The sequence below is a fragment of the Vespa mandarinia genome, chromosome 12, assembly GCF_050613455.1.
Source record: "Vespa mandarinia isolate Hongniang chromosome 12, ASM5061345v1, whole genome shotgun sequence".
NCBI lineage: Eukaryota > Metazoa > Arthropoda > Insecta > Hymenoptera > Vespidae > Vespa > Vespa mandarinia.
Window position 1 is genome coordinate 2,227,501 of NC_140821.1, and position 23,144 is coordinate 2,250,644.

Sequence of the window (23,144 nt, forward strand, 5' to 3'; positions counted from 1 at the left end):
CTTAGTCGACCGCGACAAATAGTCTCGTAATCTGACGCAGCTCGAGCATTTAACGCGACCAAGGAAATATATTCGAGTCTACGAGTATGTTTTTGAATTGTTATACAATCATAAACCGTTGTCTTGTACATGAATATTATTCATATGATTTTTCGTTAGATCACAATTTTCTTTGGTGTGATGATCATCGTGACTTCCAACTAGTTTCTTTTTTCTTTTTATTTTTTATAATTTTTTTTTTTTTTTTTTTTTTGTTTTCATTAATTATTCTTCGTTCCTCCTTCGAGAAGATTAATCCGCGTGGAAAAAAAGAAAGAAAAAAAAAGAAAAAAAAAAAGAACAAGAAAAAAAGTTCTTATGAGTTTTATTCTCATTCGATCGAACACTTTTCTTCCATGACATCGAAATTTTCTATTCGTTTCTTCTGATTTTCATGTAATTTTTTTTTCCTTCTCTTTTTTTTCTCTCTCTTTTTTTTTTTTTTTTAAGAAATCCCATAAAAATAAAACCTCGACAAGGATCCCGGCAAAAGATTTTCGAACGTGCGCAACGACGCATTTTCATACTTCCACTCGTTCCTAGGAGATTCTACTGCAAAATGCAGCTGATCATGCGAGATTTTACATCCGACTATTGTTTTCGAGTACGTTTCCTCTATCGTCGGTTTTTTTTCTCTTTCTTCATCTTCTTCTTCTTCTTCTTCTTCTTCTTCTTCTTCTTTTTTTGTTTTGCTTTTTTCGAATCGTACCTCTTTCTTTCTCTTATTTTTTTCTCTCTTTTTCTTTTCTCTTCGTTTCTTTCTTTTTTTTTTTATCCGTCATCTTACCGCACATTACAACCAAATGATAAAACTGATTAACGTTGTTACATATTTTATCAATATTTTTCATTTAAAATATCGTCACGAACGTGAAACGCGTTTCTTCTCAAAATTGATTTTTCAACGTTTTAATCAGATTTGTTCGTTCGACATACAAATTGAAAATATAAATATGCTCATCAAATATAGCTTTCACTTCGTCGAAATCATTCACGTTTGAAATATCATAAGTTTGAACGTTATATATGTGGCTTCAATCAAACATTGTTTTCACTTTTATCAGAATTTTATCTACGTTTGAAAATATAAAATCATTTCAATTAAATGTTATTCATTTAATATCTAGATCAAAGAAGTAAATTGTATTAAATCTTTCAAAAGGAAATATCGTTTAATTATCTAACTTTCGTAATCGCAAAAGGGGGAAAAGTAATAAGAAGGTAGGAAGGGGATAAAGGATGTAGGGGAAATGGAATAAAGGGGAATTAGAATCGAAGAAGAAGGCATAACTAATGCCAAGAAGAGATATAAACGGCTCGGTAAACAAGGCGTAACTCGCGATGCTGATGTAGAGATTTCTCGTGGAAACGGACCGGAAATTCTCAGGGGAAGCTCCTTGTCAGGAAATTGTTAGGACTTCCGTTGGCAGAAGCAGATCCTTTGTCATGGTACCGACCGTATTACTGGCACCCTTTTAAGTTAGTAGTAATCTATATACACATATGTGTATATATATATATATATATATATACATAGAGTGAGTCATGAAATTTTTTTTTTTGTTCAAAACTTTCAACTGAAATATTTACGTTTTAATGTAAATTTTAAAAAAGATCGTTCCAATTAAAGTTTTTTGATTTCGTAGGGAGGATAAGAAATGTTCCCGTATGTGACAGTGATAATTTTTTTTTTTTTTTTTTTTTTTTGTAGTGGAGTCATATACTTTTTATTGCATTAATCAATGCAATTTGACGTACTTTATAAAAGAAAAAGAATCGTATTAATCCGTGTATACCGAAAAAATTATTATTTCAGTTTACATATTGATATGCAACCACGTAGAGAGATAAATATTGATAGTAAGAGAGTGGATTTTTTAAATTATCAAATACCAGTTTACGTATAATGATATAAGCTAAGCGTAAGATAAGTGAAAGCTAAGTGCAACGTAAGCGCAAAATAAGCATATAGTGAACGCAGAATAAATGCTTATAATGCATTTACTTAGCGTATTTGTTTCAAGTATTAAAAATTTTTAATTTTAGAAATATTCCCACACAATTGAAATATACGTCTAATGGAGTAATTTGTTTATTAATTATTAATTAATTTATGTAATTTTTTTTATGAATCATTTGTAATTTGAATATTTTTTTTTTCCCCGACAAAATCAGATGATTCTAGTGCCTAAAGATTTTTTCATGACAAATTGTTTATAACAAATTGTTAATTATTTATTAACAATATGTTGAAAAATTAGAGACGATTTTGCTCTTTAAAATGACACCCGATTCAAGTCCCTACGATTCATAGTTCCTGAGATATTCTCATGCGATTGATGAACGTTACCATTGATAATATAAAAAAGTAATTTGTTTATTAATTAATTTTAATTAATTTATGTAATTTTTTTTATAAATCATTTGGAATTTGAATGTTTCTTTTTTTTCATTTTCTTTTTCCGACAAAATCAGATGATCCTAGTGCGTAAGGATTTATTCATGACAAATTGTTTATAACAAATTGTTAATTATTTATTAACAATATGTCGAAAAATTAGAGACGATTTTGCTCTTTAAAATGATACCCGATTTAAGTTCCTGAGATATTCTCATGCAATTGACGAATGTTACCATTGATAATATAAAAAAGTAATTTGTTTATTAATTATTAATTAATTTATATAATTTTTTTTATAAATCATTTGGAATTTGAATGTTTCTTTTTTTTTCATTTTCTTTTCCCGACGAAATCAGATGATCCTAGTGCCTAAAGATTTTTTCATAACAAATTGTTTATAACAAATTGTTAATTATTTATTAACAATATGTTAGAAAATTAGAGATGATTTTGCTCTTTAAAATGATACCCGATTTAAGTTCCTGAGATATTCTCATGCAATTAACGAATGTTACCATTGATAATATAAAAAAGTAATTTGTTTATTAATTATTAATTAATTTATATAATTTTTTTTATAAATCATTTGGAATTTGAATGTTTCTTTTTTTTTCATTTTCTTTTCCCGACGAAATCAGATGATCCTAGTGCCTAAAGATTTTTTCATGACAAATTGTTTATAACAAATTGTTAATTATTTATTAACAATATGTTAGAAAATTAGAGATGATTTTGCTCTTTAAAATGATACCCGATTCAAGTTTCTACGATTTATAGTTCCTGAGATATTTCCATATAAATGGAAGGAGTTTACGTTGACACACTGACCTACATAATTTCATTCAAATTAAAGTAGTGACACAGTGACCTATATAAATTTCGAGAATTTACTACTACTACTACTAACCTTACTACGAACAGCTGTAACATATAAATTATGAATGAAAATCTTTCGAAGACGATATCTTCCGAACGAAAAATCGTAGAGACTTGATTCAAACACCATTTTCAAATATAATTCGTCCTTTATTTATTTAAACATTCCAATAATATTGTTATAATAAAATGGATTTTGTTAATAATTTTTTAAATTGAATATTTTTCTTTTTTTTCGTAATGACGACATAAATACAATGAAATCATGAAAATTTTCATTGTAATTATGTAAATTTTAATTTGTTTATTTAAAATTAATAATAAAAGATCTATTAATAATTGCCAATGTAAGAATTTGATAGATCAAAAACACGAAAGACTTTTCCTTTCGTATATAAGATGATATAATTGTGAAATATCTTTTGAAGTAATAATTTAACATATTGGTTAATATTTTTTTTTTTTATAGTGAATGGTCAAGTTGTATTTGTCTGTGCGATTAAAAAAATATAATTTCATATAAAAAAAATTCAATTGAGCTATTGTCCTTATTTTACGCGTTCGGCTAGAAAACAAAATTATTGCTGTTATGTTACGAATTTTTTCGTACCATACGATTTTTGTAAATAGTTTTTCTATCTCTCTTTTTTTTTTTTTTTTTTTTTTTTAACAAACGAAGAAAAGAAAAAAAAACTGAAGTAAAAAAAAAAAAAAAAAAAAAGAAGAAAACATTCGGTTATTTCGTTTCAAGACGATTTTTCATTTGGAAATTATCATCTGTAATTTATGCACCTGCAATTTTAGGATAATAATTGAATCGGAACGATCCGATTCGAGACGAATCGAAGAGAAGTTTAAATTGGATTAAATTATGAACGATTAAAAAAAAGTTGAATATATAATAAAAAATACAATATATATATATATATATTCAAAATTTTTTTTTTCTTTTCTTTTTTTCATGTTTGAAAGTGTTCATATATTATTATACAAAACGTGTTCATTTTTGAGAATTGCATATACGTTAAAGGAAAAAAAAAAATAAATAACAAGGATAACAACAAATATATTGCTTATTATCGTTTTGTCGAATTTAAATGTCTACATAAATTTAAATGTCTTACGTTATCTCTCCTTGGTTGTTATTTTCCAGGAATACGACATTAAACAATATAGTAAACAAGAGAGAGAAAGAGAGAGAGAGAGAGAGAGAGAGAGATTATACGACTTGAACAAAACGATTTATATATACTATGTAGAGACGTGTATGTATCACAATGAGATGAAAAGAGAATTTTTTCATCGTATTTCCTTATCAGAACATTTAACAATATCGTTATCAAAGTTTATAAATATATAATCTAGGATTTTAATGGAATAATCGTAGAACATTCACATTTAATTTTATGATGACATTTATAATATTAGATATATTTCACGGTCAATTACACAATGAAGAAAATCGTTGAAACGTTTTATGTCAATATTTTTATCATTCTATTTCGTTTTATCAATTACAATTTCAACGTATCGTATTTGTTATATCTATAGCATTAGTAATTGTCATCCATTATGTCTAAATAAAGAAAATACACGCACACACACACACTCACACACACACACATAAATTATCGTTTCGAGCAAAAGATTGAGCCAATGTACTTTGACACAATCGGACAAATAGATAGGTTATTATTTCCGGGCACAAACTTCTGATCTTAATTGTGTAGAATATAAATGAATGTTATACTCGTGGACTTTAAGGTGTGGTAGGGGGAAGGAAACAAGGGGAAGTTTTACGATCGCTTCATATACATATGTATATATATCAATCATATATACAATCAAAATTCCGAGTCAACACGTAAAATGATTACATCGAACGTATGTATCGTAGTAGAGACATAGTAAATATTGAGAGAATATATATATGTCATAAGTGATATACATTAAAACGTCAAACGTCAACGACGTAGGATACACGGCTAACAGGTTTGTTCTATTCTTTAATAGAGAATCATACGATCGTTTAAAACCTTTGTAATATTTTTTTTTTTTTAACGTACGTACATATGTACGGTATACGGCTTACGAGAAATTAAGATCAATCGTATAGATAAAGAACGTTTGAACGATGTAACGTCTGACATTTGAACGACATTATTAAGTGTTATAAAGAAAATCGTAAAGCCATAAGAAAACTTTCAATTAGGTGTTATGAATTCCTATCGCATGATTCGTATATTCGATAAACAAAAAAAAGAAAAAACAAAAATAAGAAATAGCAAGCCTTCACTTGATTTATTTCAAATTAAGGGTTCTCGTATCTCGAGAGAAACGTGTGAAACTATAACGCAATCGACGGATACTGTCGAAGAAGTCGGGGAACCTATCAAGGACCTTTAACCCCTACGCTCGGGATATTAACTCCGGCATTTACATATATATATATATATATATATATATATATATATATATTTTTTTTTTTTTTTTTGTTTCCATAGTGGAAAACTCGAAAACGAATATGATCATCATCATTCCTGCGCAGTTTGTTTATGCGCACGTTGCTTGCTCTGATTCTAGTATTATGTTACGTAATTAAAAGTTTCGATGTTTCCATCCATTTTGTTTCAGTCAGTCGGTATGATCTTGTTCATTCGCTACGGACATAACGGAACGATACGTTGTCTTATATATCTCCATATTAGATTTTTCGTTTTTATATAATGTTGCCCGAAGGATTTGCCATTTTATTATTATTTTTAACGGTGATACTCGCTATCGATTTTGAAAATATCGATAGATCTCCTATGATCGAGACGAAGTTTGGATCGATCGTTGGAAAATGGACGAAGAGTTCGCTTGGATTAAACATTGCCACTTTTCTTGGTATACCGTATGCGGAACCACCGATTGGTGATCTAAGATTTCGTGTATGTATTATGAATTATTTCATTATGAGAATTTATAAATCCAATTGAATATACAAAATATATTGTTAAAATTTTATAAAAGATTAACTATTTACGATAGTAACTATAATAAGGACAGGATAATTTTGTTTTTAGGTATAATAAATTTATATTAAAGTTTTCATTGATCAATGAAAAAATTGTAACTTGTATATTTATAAAAGAGATTATTACGTCTGGTAAAAAAAAAAAGATAATAGATAATTAAATTAGATAATTGAGATTATGTTTTTTTTCGATAAAAATTTTCAAACAAATTAATATCCATATTTTTGTTTGAAGTATAATCGTTTTATATAAAATTTTCTTAGCCAATGAAAAAATAGTAACTGTATATTTATAAGAGAGAGGGAGAAAAAGAGAGATTAGTTTAATTGAACAAAAAAATAATTAATTAATAACAGACGATTATTTTGATTGATAATAGAGAAACTTTCAAATAGATAAATTTTGTTTAAAGTATACCCAGTGTATATGTATCTATTTTCCATGTGGAAAAAAGATAACAGGTGATTAATGATAAATGGTTTAAAAAAAGAATTGTCAAGTAGATAATTTTCTTTTGTTATGTATCTACTTATATATTGTTATGTATATATATATATATACCTACATTACAAGTAAAAAAATAACAATTGTCGTTAGACGGAAATAGTTTAATAATTTAGCAAATAAATGATTAATCAAATGCGGATTACTTTTGATAGAAATATTTTAATAAATAAAAAATAATTCTTATTTAAAATTATACGCAATATATCTACCATGGGATATCGTAAATATGGGAAAAATTACAAATAATTTTTCATGGAAAAATCATATCAATGAGGATTAAACATACATAAAAATTAATTGCGCATTATTCCGTCAATGATACATTATTCTTTTCTAGGAACCAAGAGCTTGGAATAATACATGGGACGAATTAGAAGCAAAATATGATACTATGCCGTGCCTACAACTCATCGAATTTAACACGATAATTGGCTCAGAGGATTGTCTTTATCTGAACGTCTACGTGCCAGCGGTAATATTACAAAAAAAAAAAAAAAAAAAAATAAAAAAAAACAGAAAAAAAGAACGAAACAAAACCAAAAAAAAAAAAATATGTGAATCTTTGATGAAATGCATACGTCAATTGTTATTTAAGTGTTTAAAAATAGAGAATAGACAGAAAAAAAAATATGTATATATATATATTTATATAAACGTGGGAAAAAAAAAAAGAAAAAAAAAAAATACAACGACGAGAACAAGAACAGTAACTATTACAAGTATTACTATTACTATTACTACTACTACTACTACTACTATTATTACTATAATAACAACAACAACAACAACAACAACAGCAACAACAACAACACAACCATAACAACAACGAGATACAATAAGAACAACAAGAAAAACTGCATAGATCTCTTGAATTGTTCAAAAGCATCCGATCATCAATCATGAAAGCATGAATACGGACGGATCGATTTCAATATCACTCGTTCCCTGGGCTAGGTGTACTCCGTTGAAAATCGTTTTATTTCAAACTAACGGGGTTTAAAGTCCGTGTTTACACAAATATCATGAATAGGGTCCGTCGACAAAATTTGTTTCCAAGTGCACCGTACCGAAAACAAATTTTCAGGCTCTTTCGAAAATGGAACACGAGCTTGATTAAGCCCCAAGGTTGTATTATCACGTGATTTAATTAAATGTAAACGAGTCAAGGTTGGCAATGCTGTCATTCGCCACATATTTAGCCACTTAATGATACATCTCTCTGAGGATCGTATATAATACACATATACGTATCGTACACATATAAATATATATATATATATATGTGTGTATGTGTATGTATGTATGTATGTATATATGTATCATGTCTATAAATATTTTTATGTTTATAGATAATAAATATTTATGATTACACGTTTCTTTTACAATGCGATATTTACAATGCTAACAATTTATACAATTATTTTCGATGATTATAGAATCAACGTCAGGAAGAAAATACTAAACATCCTGTATTGGTATTTATTCATGGTGGAGCATTTAATATAGGTAGCAACAATAGTACAATATTCTCGGCGGCTTATTGGGCCGATCAGCAAGTGATACTAGTCGTCTTAAATTATCGATTGGGTCCTTTAGGTAATGATCCATGAATACGTGATAGAAATTGAAAGTTTTTCTTTTCAGGAGGAGTTAGACAAAAGTTTCAGGAGGGAGTGGGATGGAGGAGAAGGGTTCAAAAGTTCTTAGGTTCCTTTTTTAAAAATCAATTTACTCCCATTTCGAGAGGCTATTATTCGGGCTCTTTAGTTGGCCCATGTAGTTTTGCAAAAGCTGAACTTGTAGTTTGTCGATTTAAAAAAAAAGAAGAAAAGACGAAAAGAAAAGGTAAAAGAAAAGGAGTATAATTTTACTTTTAACATCGCTTAAGAACTTTTCAACCGTTCTGTCTTCTGAAAAAGAAGAAGAAGAAGAAACAAAAAAAAAAGAAAGAAAAAAAAAGAAAAAAGAGAAAAAAGGAGGAAAGATATTAAAGATCATTAAGATGATTAATGATTTAAGATTTTTAAAAAGTTGAATATCTTGTTTTAGGATTTTTTAGTTTGGCCAGTTATGCCTCGCCTGGTAATTATGGATTGAAGGACATAACGATGGCCTTGAAATGGGTGAAAGAAAACATTGAGAGTTTTGGCGGTGATCGTAATTCTGTTACATTGATGGGACAAAGCGCTGGTGCAGCGGCGGTGCATATTTTAACTTTATCGAAAAAAACTGAAGGTCTTTTTGATAAATATATATTACTCAGTGGTTCCGCATTGGCGACATGGGCAGTACATCCGAAACATATCATTAGAAAAATATCAAAGAACATGGCCGATGATCTTGGTTGTTCGAAAAAATTCAATAAAACGTTGGATGATAATGTTACCGAGATTAATGATGATCTTAAAGAGAAATATATTTATGAAAATTACAATAATATCTTTATTAATTACGATCAAGAAATAATTGATTGTATGAGATCATTGGACGCCAACAAGATTTTAATGGATCTTTCCTATATCGTAAAAAAAATTTCATCTTTCATTATTATCCGATTGTCATTGGTATTAACGAATGAACAGATTTATTTGTACGAATTAATAATAATATGTTAAGATTTATTCGATCTAATGATCTTTAATTGGTGAATCCGAAGTTTTAATTTTATAACAATGAATATTTTTTTTTTCTTTCTTTCTTTCTTTTCTTTTTTTTCTTTTTTATGTGAACAAATCATAAATATATATATATATATATATATTTAAAAGTGAACATGTAAAAATATCGGAGTACTAATGACACGACGATTAATCTTGATACTTGATTATATTTTTCTAATATAATTATTATATGTTCGTTTTTAGTATTCCCAACATAAGTATCAATATTGCTTTTTTGGACCAACAATTGAGGAAGAATCCAGTGACGCCATTTTAACGATGTATCCTATGGAAATTATGAAAAAACAACTTTTTCACGACATACCCTGTATAATAGGAGTCGTCCAGGATGAAGGTTTACTCAAGACATTTGGTAAAACTCCTCTTCTTCTTTTTTTTCTTCTTCTTCTCCTCCTTTTTCCATTTCTATTTCTATTTCTATTTTATGCTTCTTCCTTTTCTTATTCTTATTATTACTATTATTACTGAAACTGAATTATTCACGTGTTTTTTTATAATTATCTTGGTAGATTAATAAGTACGAATTCAATTTGACTTTCGAATGAAATCTCTAAAAAAGCAAAGGGGTTGTTAAAATGGCCCTCGCGGCGACCCGAAGATGTCCGTCACTTAAAAAAAGAAAAAAAAGAAAAAAAAGAAAAAAAAAAGAACGAAGAAAAAGAAAGAAAAAAAAAATAGAATGAATCGCAATTAGAATGCACATGGATTATTAGCGTTAAAGGGATTTAATTTAAATTTCTTTCAATTTTAATTGAAATATTTCAATTAATTAATTATTATTTTATTTATTATATTTTATAATTTAATTATATCATTTATTATAAATGTATCAAAGTATTTTAATTTAAATATTTCTAAGAAACAAAATCATTATCTTTTACTTATAAATAATATTACAATGTATTATTATTTATTTATTAATGTAATAAATCTGTAATTTGTTTCTTGACAATATTTCAATTAAAATTTGTTTCTTCTACGTAAGTACGTTAATACCAATATATTTTTTTTATTTTTTCACAAAGAATTACGAGCTGAATCAATTAACAATAATAAAAAAATATGATTCCATTATGTATATATATATAAAAAAAAAAAAAAAAAAAAAAAAAAAAAAAATTAGTCATACTTGACCCTCGTGTAGACGTCTTTCTAATATAATATAACTTTAATGACGGAAACATCATTCTCCCAATTTTTATTACTTTTGACCTTTGATATTATTTATTTCTTTTTTATTGTCTTTTCCTTTTATTTTTATTCAGATTTTTACGGTGATTCGAAGAAAGTGATGACTTTTATGAATAATTTCGAAGCGTTATTACCAGGATTTTTAGAAGTTCAGGATGTTATTAACAATGTGGATAATTTTACGAGAGCCATAAAAGATTTTTATTTCGGCGAGAACGGTACTAACATTCTATTAAAGAATATCACTAAGGTGAGTATATAAAAACATTAGATTTATCGAAAAAATCGTTTGCCTATTTTATTTATTTATTTATTTAAACGCAATTGCATTCTAATCAAGTAAACTTTTTATGTTAAATATACGATGGGCCCAAAAGTTTCGACACTTGTAGTTCTTACGATTTGCAGGAAGAAAAAAAAAAGAAAAAGAAAAAGAAAAAAGAAAATTAATCCAAGCCTCGAAAAGGAGTTATCGTGAAGATATGAAAATAAGAGAAATTATAAAATTAAAAAAAAAAAAAAAAAAAAAAAAAAAAAAAAAAGAACATGTCTATATCTACGTATCGCTTTATTATTATTATTATTATTATTATTATTATTATTATTATTATTATTATTATTATTATTATTTCTTTTTTCTTTTTTTTCTTTTTTTTTTTCAAATATTACCTCTTTTAATTTTCAGATGGCAGGTGACAGTCTATTCACATGGCCAACGTATAAAACTGTTAAATATTTATCGAAAGTCATGAAATCGAATTTATTTTTCTATTGTTTCGCTTATTCCGGCAAATTTAGTAGCAGATTGAAAAATGGCACTCGAGTATCTTACGGTAAAAGTGTTCTATTATGTATTCGCATAAAAAATATTTTCGGTCTTTCTTTCTTTTTTTTTCTTTTTTTTTTTTTTTTAACTTTTTTCTTTTATAGATTCGTACGTAATTTAACGCAATTGACAAGATGTGTTTTGATAGGTGTCAATCATGGCGACGAACTTAATTATTTCTTTCCTATATTGAACAAAGAGTATGAATCATTGATACCGTTAAATACTGACAGCGATAATACCATGATCAATATAGTGACGGAATTATGGTCGCACTTTATGAGAACAGGGTAAGAAATTTATATTCGATTTAATCGTAAGAATTGAAAATCTAAGAATAATTAGAATCGATATCGATTCGAAGAAATTAATCGTACAAAAGTCTATAATTATTGATATCGTCATTGTTTTTCTTTTTTTTTTTTTTTTCATTTCGTTATTCTTTTCTCAACACAAAAACAAATGAAAGGAAATAATTAGATCGAATACGATCGAATTGAAGGGAAATTGATCGATCAAAAGTACGATAATAATTAAAATAATTAAAATCCAAATGAATTCAAGTAATTAATCAATCATAAGCGTAATCGTTGTTACCGATTGATTTTATTTCTTGTTGTTGTTGTTATTGTTTTTTTTTTCTTTTCTTTTCTTTCTAATTCGACGCAAAGATAATTGACGGAGAACAAAAAATTGGACGTTCGATAAAAAAAAAATTCTGACAAAGTAATAAGTCAAAAGAGTCATCATGATTAAGTTAAAAAAAGAAACAATAAGATAATAATAAGAATTTGATCGTATTAGAGGAGAAATTAATTATCGATCGAGAATATAATTATCGTTATATTACTGACGTACATATATACATACATACATATATACATATATACATACATACATAATACATATGTAGATATACGGAAGGAACGTATAGAACGAATGAATGTATATAGTTCAACCATATATGTAACTTAACGTTCAACGTTATCAACGTTGGCAGAACATTCGATCGACTATAATCCAGATGATCCTTGGATCCTAATCGCTATTACGTATTTACAGGATACCGAGTACTTGGAGTACACCCAATTGGCCGGCATATCGTTATCATCACGAATACATGCTTTTCAATGGTTCAAAAGATGTTTATGTGACGATAGAGAAAAATTATCTTACGGATAGAATGAAATTTTGGGATAATTTAATGTATAATTTTAATGAAGAATTTAATGAATGGTATTTAGATAACAACGAGACGGAAGAAATCGAAGAAACAAATCGTGGATATCGTTTTAGTACAATCGAATATATTTATTTATTAATTATATTAGCCAATATTATATTATCAGTGTGATACTAATTCAGATCATTTTTTAAACCTAATATATATATATATATATATATATATATATATTCTTCTATATCTATCTTTCTTTTCGTCTTGTTAGTAAAGAATTGAGCCGAAAGTTCCTAGATGTGCTGATAGTTCCTTAAGGTGGGTCAAAGGTTACATTGGAACAATCATAGAAAATTTTCTCTGTTTCTTTTTTTACATCAAATAATGAAAGATTTCAATAAGGAATAAATGACGTTTATAATTATTTTTATAATTTTTGGCCCACACTTGTAGAAAATTAAATAGATCAATTGATGTGTTCATTATTAGTTTATAATTAAATAATTAGATACGCTTATATTGTTTCATAATAATTAATCAAATAAAATATTAATTAACTTATCGAAATATTAATATTTGTTAATTAGAAATTTTCTAATTTCGATATATACATACATATATATATATATATATATATATATATATATATATGTATACATTAAATAAATAAAAAAATAAGGTTATAGAGGATTAAAAAATAATCGATCGTTCAATTCCGTTCAATGTTCTAATTAACAATAGTTTGGTCAACGAGAATCGACATTTGGTATCGAAATAGATTTGCCAATGCTGACAGTTCTCTCTCTCTCTCTCTCTCTCTCTCTCTCTCTACAATAGTATAGATCTAACACAATAGTAATGTGACGCTGAGTTCGATAGCCATGTTCGTGGTATTGCTCGAAATGTGACAGGCAAACAGATTCTATTTTGTGGGTACTTAATTAGTGTTTAAATATGTGCTGTTAGGAAGTATCATTCCGAATGTTGTACCAATATATATATATATATTTCACATATCTACATATATATATATATATATTTCTCTCTCTCAAAATACACGTGTAAGCACGTATGAAGATAATTAACACAATCAAAACAATTCGTTCATGCACGTTAACACTTAACGTCCATGAAATGGTCAATCTAATCTCGGACCAACTAATTGAAGAAAATCAAATTAATTTGTCAATTTATAACCCATGCAACTAAAATTCTCTTCAATTGCAAATAAATAGATATACGGATAGATAAATGGACAGAATAGATATTTAAAAGAATTTTAAGTATTTTTTCTTTTCCCATGATCAATTAATTTATTATTGCTTATTAACATTTATTTTCTCGAAACGATCGAAACCAATTAGAATAGACTACTTTTCTTTTTGTCATTTGATTTGGTGCCTTCCATTTCTTTTTCTTTTTTCTTTTTTTTTTTTGAACACTATTTTCAACGCCATAGACATTCTATCGCTCATTTTAAACTCACCAAAATTCCAAATAGTTTTGCGATTAGTAGGCTTTATTTTCTAAAGATCTTATATACTAATTTATATACCTAAATATATAATATATATATATATATATTTTTTTTTTTAATTCAAATCGATAAGAAAAAAAAAAAAAAATAGGAATATAAAAACAAACTTAATCCGCATTGATATAATGCAATATAAATCCGAAGTTTAATTCGTTTATTCGAAGTTATTCGTATTTAATTTTACAGTTACATCGTAAGATTGCAAGATAAAAAAACAGAAAGAGAGAAAGAGAGAGAGAGAGAGAAAGAGAGATAGAGAGAGTGTGAGAGAGAGAGAGAGAGAGAGAGAGAGAGAAGTAGTTCTCCTTCAGCAAATACAGCAGCAAAGAGCGTAATACCGGTACGAGATATATCCCATGGGATAGGGAACCGTCTCGTTGGCCTAACTGTACGGGGCTAATAAACGAAAGGCATAATGAAATTCGCTCGAAATAAAGTTCACCGTGGAGGAGAGTTAACGCATATATAAAATATGCAACATTCAGTTTCGTTACTTCCTACGGCCGACGTCCCTGACGTGCTCTCGAAGAAATTAATCATCTACCTTCCCCTTTTAATCCATTCTCTCTCTCTCTCTCTCTCTCACTCTCTCTTTATCTCTCTTCTTTCTCTGTCCCTCTCTCTCTCTCTCTCTCTCTGTGCCTCTTTCTATCTATCTATCTATCTAACTATCTATCTATCTATCTATCTATCTATCTATCTTTTTGTTTTTCTTCTTTTCCTTTTTTACTTTTTATTATATACTGAAAGAGAGAGAGAGAGAGAGAGAGAGAGAGAGAGAGAGAGAGAGAAATATTCTTACCTTATCAATATAATTCGATATAAAGTATACGTGATATAATAATTATATTAATAATAATATGGAAATTAATATGGTTATTTCAGTAAATGTTATCTAATCTCTTTGTTCCAATCCTTTTGTTCTTCTTCCTTTTCTTTTCTATTTTTTTATTATATATGCAAGAGAGAGCGAGAGAGAGAGAGAGAGAGAGAGAGAGAGAGAGAGAGAGAGAAGTGAAAATAGGGATGGAGAAATGTTCTTAGCCTTATCAATATAATTTGACATAACGACATATAAGCACATAAATAATAATGATATTGATAATAATATAAAATTTTTAATATGGTTACTTTTGTAAGTGTTATCTAATCTCTCTCTCTCTCTCTCTCTTCTCCATCCTCTTGGTTTTTTTTTCTTTTACTTTTTTTATATTATTATTTATATTATATACTGAAGGAGGGAGAGAGAGAGAGAGAGAGAGAGAGAGAGAGAGAGAGAGAGAGGGCTGTTATGTATTTATTTATTTTCTTTGCTTTTTTTTTTCTCTCGAAAAGCTAGATAAGAGGACGTTAAAAGATAGAATAATATTGTATCGTACGCGGAAGAGAAAACAATTGTTTTTCTTTTTTTTTTTTCTTTTTTTTTTGTTGACAGAAGAAAGAAACAGGCCGTATTAGTAAATTCTTATTATTTTTCTTTAACTCGCATATAAAAAAGAAATTCGCTCATGAAAAGAGATAAAAAGTGAAGAAAACAGAGGGAGGGAGAGAGAGAGAGAGAGAGAGAGAGAGAGAGAAAGCGGAAGAGATAGAGAGAGATGAATAGAATCGGAGTAGACTCATTGATTGACGATTTGCATAGACAAATAAGTTCGAACTCTGATGAAGTTCACGTGAACAAATTGTTTGTTCAGCACAGTTGTACAATTGTTTTTCGAGTGGTTTTCGCACTAAAACGGGTTACGTTGACGAAGGCTAAGCCTAGTTTACGTACTCACTCACTCACTCTCTCTCTCTCTCTCTCTCACTCTCACTCTCTCATTCTCTATCTCTCTTGCTCATAGCACTTCTCTCTTTTGGTACTTCCGTTGGCCAAGTGTTTACCTTCGACACGGATATCATTCTTCCGATTGAACGATTTCTCACCGCCAATTTCCTTCGTTAGCTCGTGTCGAGCTACCGAAAAACGTGTACCTTCTTTAATCTTCACGATTAATATGTTATTTATGATAAATTTTAATCGGTTCTTAGCTCGATTATGTTTTAATAAACATTAGAAAGAAAAAGGAAACAAGAAAAAAGATATGAGAGAAAAAAAAGAACAAATGATCGGATATATTTAAAAAAAAAAAAAATACTCGATAAAAGTACTCCAAACAATTGTGACTGTATGAAGAGGTAAGAAAGAAAAGAGAAAAAAGAAAAAAGAGAGAAAGCAAAATAAAAGCAAAAAAAAAAAAAAAGTAAACAAATTAAAGTAAAAGAGAAAAAAGAAGATGAGCAAGTTATAATACGCCCAATAAATTAAAAGTACGTAAAATTGTACTTCCTTTTATTTAAATTAATTCACATCGAGGGTATATCAAAGCTCGCTGGATTATTCAGAGATTGAAAAGATAATAGTTATGAGTATAGGTAGAAGAGGATAAGGGGCAGGGAAGGTCGGAGGGAGAGAGGAGAGATGCAGATATGCAGTTGAAGATATGCAATAGAGAGGCTAGGGACATTCGTTGTCGTTCCGGCCTTTCGCCGTGCGCAAAATGCAAATTGAGAAGCATCGATTACGAGAGGGATGCGTGATGGTCGTCGTCGTCGTCGTCGTCGTCGTCGTCGTCGACGTCGTCGTCATCGTCGTCATCGCTATAGTAGTAGTAGTAGTAATAGTAATAGTAGTAGTAGTAGTAGTAGTAATAGTAATAGTGGTAGTGGTCGTCATCGTCGTCGTAGTCGTAGTCATAGTTGTACTCGTCGTGTCGGATGACATCGTCGTCGGTCATAGGTCGAATACGCCCGAGGGAACGCGAGAGGCCACGCGAACTGGTGCTGGTACAATGCGCTAATGCGACATATTGTTCGAGCTGGCAAAAATTGCCCCTCGTTACGTGCGTTCACAATGCCAGCTAGTCGTCGTCTGTACCCAGCACTAGATGTGTGTGTATATATATATATATATATGTGTGTGTGTGTGTGTATGTATTATATATAGATACCAGTTACAGTGCACTCGTCAGAGTAGTAGCACCTCCACCGTCACCTCCATCGTCATTCTGTCGATAGTACCTTTCGAAATTACACCAACTATTCCCACAGCATTGCCTGTCTCACTCCCTATTTCTATCCTCTCTCTCTTTCTCTCTCTCTCTCTCTCTCTCTCTCTCTCTCTCTTTCTCTCTTTCTCTTTCTTTCTCTCTTTGTCTTTCTTTCTCTCTTTTTATCATTGTATCAAGTACATAGAAATCGGTCAACGTAGTAGATTTGGACGATTTTTTACAAAGAAACAATGAATTTTGCCAGAGGCAACTCTCGATCGAATCTACAGGATAAATGTTTTCACTTTTTATACTCTTTTCTCCTTTCTCGTCCATCGTAGCCGATGTCACCCTTTTTCTTTTCTTTTTTTCACACACACATATATATATATACATACATACCACATTTTTGTGTGTGTGTGTATATCTGTTAAGCCCTTTATTCATTCTTTCTCTCTTTCTCTCTCTCTCTCTCTCTCTCTCTCTCTCTATATATATATATATATATATATATATATATATATATATATATATGTTTGTGTGCGCGTATATGTGTGTGCTTTCATTCGAGAAAGCCTTTTATACGTAAAAGTCAAATTTACCTTTAACTATAGGTAAGGGTAGAATTTCTTTTCAACAGAAGCTAATCTCTCTCTCTCTCTTTCTCTCTTTTTTCATCTTTTTTTCATTTTTCATTCTTTCTCTCGTTTTCTTTTTTTTTTAATAATTCGACATTAATATTAAATGATATGATTAACTATGTATAATATACTTATGTCTGTTCTAACGTGTATTATCTATGTACATATATATATGTTACTAATAGTTAAACAGGGCGAGCTAGATAGATAGATAGATAGATAGATAGATAGATAGATAGATAGATAGATAGATAGATAGGTAGATAGATAGATAGATAGATAGATAGATAGACAGATAGATAGAGAGATAGATAAATTGATAGAGGGAGAGAGAGAGAGAGAGAGAGAGAGAGAGAGAGAGAGAGAGAGAGAGAGAGAGAAAGTTCGAGGAGCACCGGTGATGCCCGTAGACATCGAAAATTCGATTAATTGGTAAGCGAAGCTACCTCCCAAGGCCGCCGTCTGACGTCTTACACCAAGACGGTAAAGTCGGTCTAGAGACGAGGGTTATAGCATTACCGTATAATCTGTTGTATCCCCATGACGAGAAAGGGAGATGAGAGGAGGACTGAGGTGGAGAATAGTGATGGAGGGGACAGGGGCTGCTGTGGATCTAAGGAAGTCTGTAAACGTTGCATGGCTTTCAGGTAGCAGATGCAAACCTTCTTCGATATGAGAAAATGAATATTTCAGAGTTATTCAGAGTGAACATGTATGTGTGTACATCGTGTCTATGTGTTATCTCTCTCTCTCTCTCTCTCTCTCTCTCTCTCTCTCTCTCTCTCTCTCTCTCTCTCTTACTCTTTATTACACTTTGCGTATGTGCGTATGTGCGAGAAAGAGAAATAGAGAATGTTCTCACCGACTTTCCTCTAATCTCACATCTACACCTCTAATTCGGTCTTAAGATTCACGCCTATTCCATATTTGACCAAAACCACCAACGTTTGTAGGATGCCGAGTGCTTGGATTACCATTCTCTCTTTCTCTCTCTCTCTCTCTCTCTCTCTCTCTCTCTCACACTTTCTCACTTTCTCGTTTCTACATCTATCTCTATCTCTCTTTTACAGTATAAATGCATACGAAATTCTTGATCTTAGCTATACTCTAGGCTAGGCTAGGCTAGGCTAGGCTAGGCTAGGCTTGGCTTGGCTATGCTAGGCTAGGTTAGACTAGCCTACCTCAGTACATACGTTAAAATATTTATTACGAAGTTATAGGGAAGCAGCTGCATGAATATGGTCAAGATTAGATGTTAAAGGTACTCTTAGTGAGATTTGCAAGAGAGAGAGAAAGAGAGAGGGGGGGGATAATGATTATTATTTTTTTATTATTTACATTAATATAAATAATATTACGGTACTATATCGTTCATGTATTATATAATTTAGTTTGGTATAAATAAATATTGATTTAATGAATATAATATGTCTTACTTATATTACTAATGATATAGAAATTATTACATGGTATAAGTAATAGTTCAAGGTATTATATAATGTGCAATATTATTATATTGCAATATGCAATATTAAATTGTATCAATTTTCGCGTATTATATTTTCATATGAATTGCTGCATTAATTCGCAAAAAATGCATTATCAATATATACACTGTATTATATTCTATGCGCTCTTGTATTATTATTTAAAAAAAAAAATTTATATATATATATATATATATACACATAAATAGAACGGTATTAATTATTATAGATATGTAATAGAAAAAATTTTCTATATTAACTATTTATTGATCAATTAAATAAAATCGAACATTTCTCGGAATGGAATTTCTTTTTTTTTTTTTTTTTTCTTTTTCTTTCTTTTTAGATAAAACAAAGAGAGAAAGAGAGAGAAAAAAGAGAGAGAGAGAGAGAGAGAGAGAAATATATATATACATGATCGTTTAAATGAACGAATATAAATGTACCATATTTTTGATAATAAGCATCGTACGAGTTTCGTTCTCCTTCCTACGTTTTAAATTCAAAATCGATATAAAAAGGTCGAATGACCTACGTACGGGCGAATTCACGAGTCTAGTTTCGACGACGACAACGGTCATTCAGGCAACGTTTCGATCTTCCTTCTCTGTGGACCGTTGCACGTATTTATTCGCGCGACTGCATCCGCGGATACTCGATGCGGAAGAGAGGTTAATTGTCGCGCCTCTTTTTTCTTTTTGCATTTTTTTTTCCTTTTATTTTATTATTTTTTATTTTATTTTTTTTTCTTTTTTTTTTTTTTAGTTGTTTTGTTTTTTTCTCGCTCGTGGCTTTTGCTCGGAATGCCAAGTGGAATTAAAAGAGAAAAAGAGAAGAGTGAAAAGAGAGAGGGAGAGAGAGAGAGAGAGAGAGAGAGAGAGAGAGAGAGAGAGAGAGAGAGAGAGAATAAAACGGCCGATGAAATTTCGATCGTTCCTACGTATGTTCGATAAATCGTCTGAGCTTTGAGATAAATGATCTATAAGAAATTTAAAAAAAAAAAAGAAAAAAAAAAGTATACACTCATATTTTACCACTTTAATATTTTTCAGAAAATTAATTAGATTTTCTGTATGGATTTTTTTTTTATTATTTCCAATTAATATCAATGGAGTGTTTTAATGGCTCGTAAATATAATATTATAGAAGATCAAAATAAATAATAATAAAAATAATATATATATATATATATATATATATATATATATATTACCTTATATTATAAAATATTTCAAATTAGATTCTATTGTAAATGTAAATAATAGATACGATAGAAAGAAAGAAAGAAAGACAAAATAAAAAGAAAAAAAAAGAAAAAAAAAGGCACCAAAATTAAAAGATAAAACAGAATATGTAAAAACAAAAAAGAAATATTTGCCAGTCATAAAGTTTGCAATAAAGAATAATAATAATAATAATAATAATAATAATAATAATAATAATAATAATAATAATTAACACTTGTAGAAATTCGAATTCACGTTTCATCATTATCAAACTATCTTTATCGAATTACATCGTTATCAAATTATTATCAAATCCATGGTAGACACCCTGTGGGAAATTTCCATGATAATTCCAAATAGAAATCCATTTGACTCGAACAACGTTGTTGGAGGGGTAAAACGAGGAGAGACACTTTGCAGGGGCGTATTAATCGTGAAATAACGTGGGAGAAACTGTTCTCTCTCTCTCTCTTTTCCTCTTTCTCACTCTCTCTCTCTCTCTCTTTCTCTTCCAGGTCTCTCACTTAGTCCCTAGGGATTCTCAGTTACGGACAATAAGACGCATGGATCTGAGGAACGAACGCTTTACGATAGCCCAAGGCTCTCATTGTGGCCTTCTCACATAATATCACAAATGATTTCGATGTACATACATATGCGAGGAAGATCGTCTGCAGGGCACGTGTCACATTCCTTGACTGATGCTGCCTTCTGCTTCAAATGGGAATGGAAAAAGGAAAAAAGAAAAAAAAAGAAAAGAAAATGGAAGGATACAAAAGAAAACGAAAAAAAGAATAAAAAAAAAAAAAGGATACATGTGAAATACTTGTAGGAAATAAAAAAGACAAACAAACAAAACAAAACAAAAAAAAATATATATATATATATGATAAATTGTCGGTTGTAAAAAATGGTATTGTTAAACAAGGAATTTGTTTTTTCCTTCATTATTATTCCCTAAAAATGAAACGTTTCATTGGAGATAATTACTGATAAACTACTTGAACGAACTATAAATAAAAATGAATCTTCGTTTTTCGAATTTTCGAAATCTATGTCGAAGTAAAAAAAAAAAAAAAAAAAAAAAAAAAAAATTAAAAGAGGAGTTATTTAACTTTGTCATAAATCGATTAGGAAATGAAAAGGTTGTCTCCTTTTTCTTTTTCTTTTTTTCGAAGACAACAATACATCGATCAGTAGGAATAAAACGAAGAAAGAGAGAGAGAGAGAGAGAGAGAGTGAGATGTCTATTAGAAATTTTCTAAATTGACAAACCATTAGAAATTTCGTGATTTTGACAAAGAGACATTAGAAATTTTACCATTAGACATTCAACATATAATTAAGAATAGAATTTTATAGATTTAATTTTATTCGTCGTTTAAATGTAATCACATTTCTTGACGTTTCTTAAAACGATTGGATTAATGACTTTTACCTTTTATACATTTATTCTTTTTAATATAATTATAGATCGTTCATTATCCGAGTATAATTCTATTTTATAAAATTGATTTGTAGATTAGATTAGTAAATTAAAGATAATACAAATGGTATTAGGAAATTCGTGGAGTGACAGTATGAAGGTGATGCGGTTACGTTGCTGAGCTTTTTGTTAGGTGAAATCGACAGGTCTAACCGCGAGTTAAACGGTCACACGATTGTATGTAGGTGAGTTTGAGCATATATATATATATATATATACATATATATATGTATATATATATATACATACATATATATATATAAAACATATATTTATATATACACATACGTACGTATATACGTATAAAGATACGTAAGTCTTTGTAGGTGTAAAAGCACGTATAAGTATACATATATAAATGTACATATATATATATATATATACATATATGCAGCTCTACTATATATAGTAGAGCTGCATGGTAAACCACAAGTTCTGAAAACCACCGGTTCTGTTACCGACGACTCCGGACGTCGTCCTTATTCTCCTCTTTAACCCTCTCGAGTAGACTACCAAGAGAGGAAGAGGAATAATAGTATGGTTTTAATACTTGTGTGTATGCTTCCCTGGATGTGTATCAAGCTTCGTTAATATTCTCTGCTTTAAGTATAAGCTTGTTAAAATCATAAGTTTTAATACGTATATATATATATATATATATATATATATATTTATATTCTTTCAATTAGGAACTTTGTGTGCATATTTGTACGTGTTTATGTGTTCGTTGATGCAACAAATTATAAAGAAATTTTACGTTTCATTAATAAAACGATATTAAATAATTGAAACAGACGCGTTTAAGATTAAATGATATCAAGAAATTTTTTAAATGATATCAAGAAATTTACTAATTCATAATAAATTTATGATTCTATATATTAATTTATAATTTATGATTTTATGATTCATTAGAAAATATTAAATAATACGAAAGAAAACATATTTGTCTTATAATAAAATTTATATAAGACACGTAATATTATATTTGATATTTGTTGACTTACATTTTTATACATG

At 29.1% G+C, this 23,144-nt stretch overlaps 2 protein-coding genes across 5 annotated transcripts in view; one reads left to right on the top strand and one right to left on the bottom strand.

Moving 5' to 3' along the window:
* Nucleotides 1-23,144, bottom strand: part of heph (polypyrimidine tract-binding protein 1 heph) — a 442,781-nt gene that overhangs the window by 384,805 nt on the left and 34,832 nt on the right. The gene's annotated exons all lie outside the window — the stretch shown is intronic.
* Nucleotides 5,189-13,202, top strand: LOC118450814 (carboxylic ester hydrolase). The gene is made up of 10 exons (XM_085660604.1): nucleotides 5,189-5,308; nucleotides 5,951-6,249; nucleotides 7,181-7,315; nucleotides 8,280-8,439; nucleotides 8,893-9,365; nucleotides 9,708-9,876; nucleotides 10,790-10,965; nucleotides 11,401-11,548; nucleotides 11,690-11,831; nucleotides 12,604-13,202. Exons 2-10 carry the CDS (start codon nucleotides 6,043-6,045, stop codon nucleotides 12,893-12,895), a joined length of 1,902 nt encoding a protein of 633 aa, XP_085516730.1. The 5' UTR covers nucleotides 5,189-5,308; nucleotides 5,951-6,042; the 3' UTR covers nucleotides 12,896-13,202.

Coding starts and splice junctions, on each gene's coding strand:
- LOC118450814 (XM_085660604.1), top strand. CDS start 6,043: ATGTTGCCCGAAGGATTTGCCATTTTATTATTATTTTTAACGGTGATA. Junction 6,250..7,180: donor TTGGTGATCTAAGATTTCGT/GTATGTATTATG, acceptor ATTCTTTTCTAG/GAACCAAGAGCTTGGAATAA. Junction 10,966..11,400: donor TATTAAAGAATATCACTAAG/GTGAGTATATAA, acceptor TTTAATTTTCAG/ATGGCAGGTGACAGTCTATT.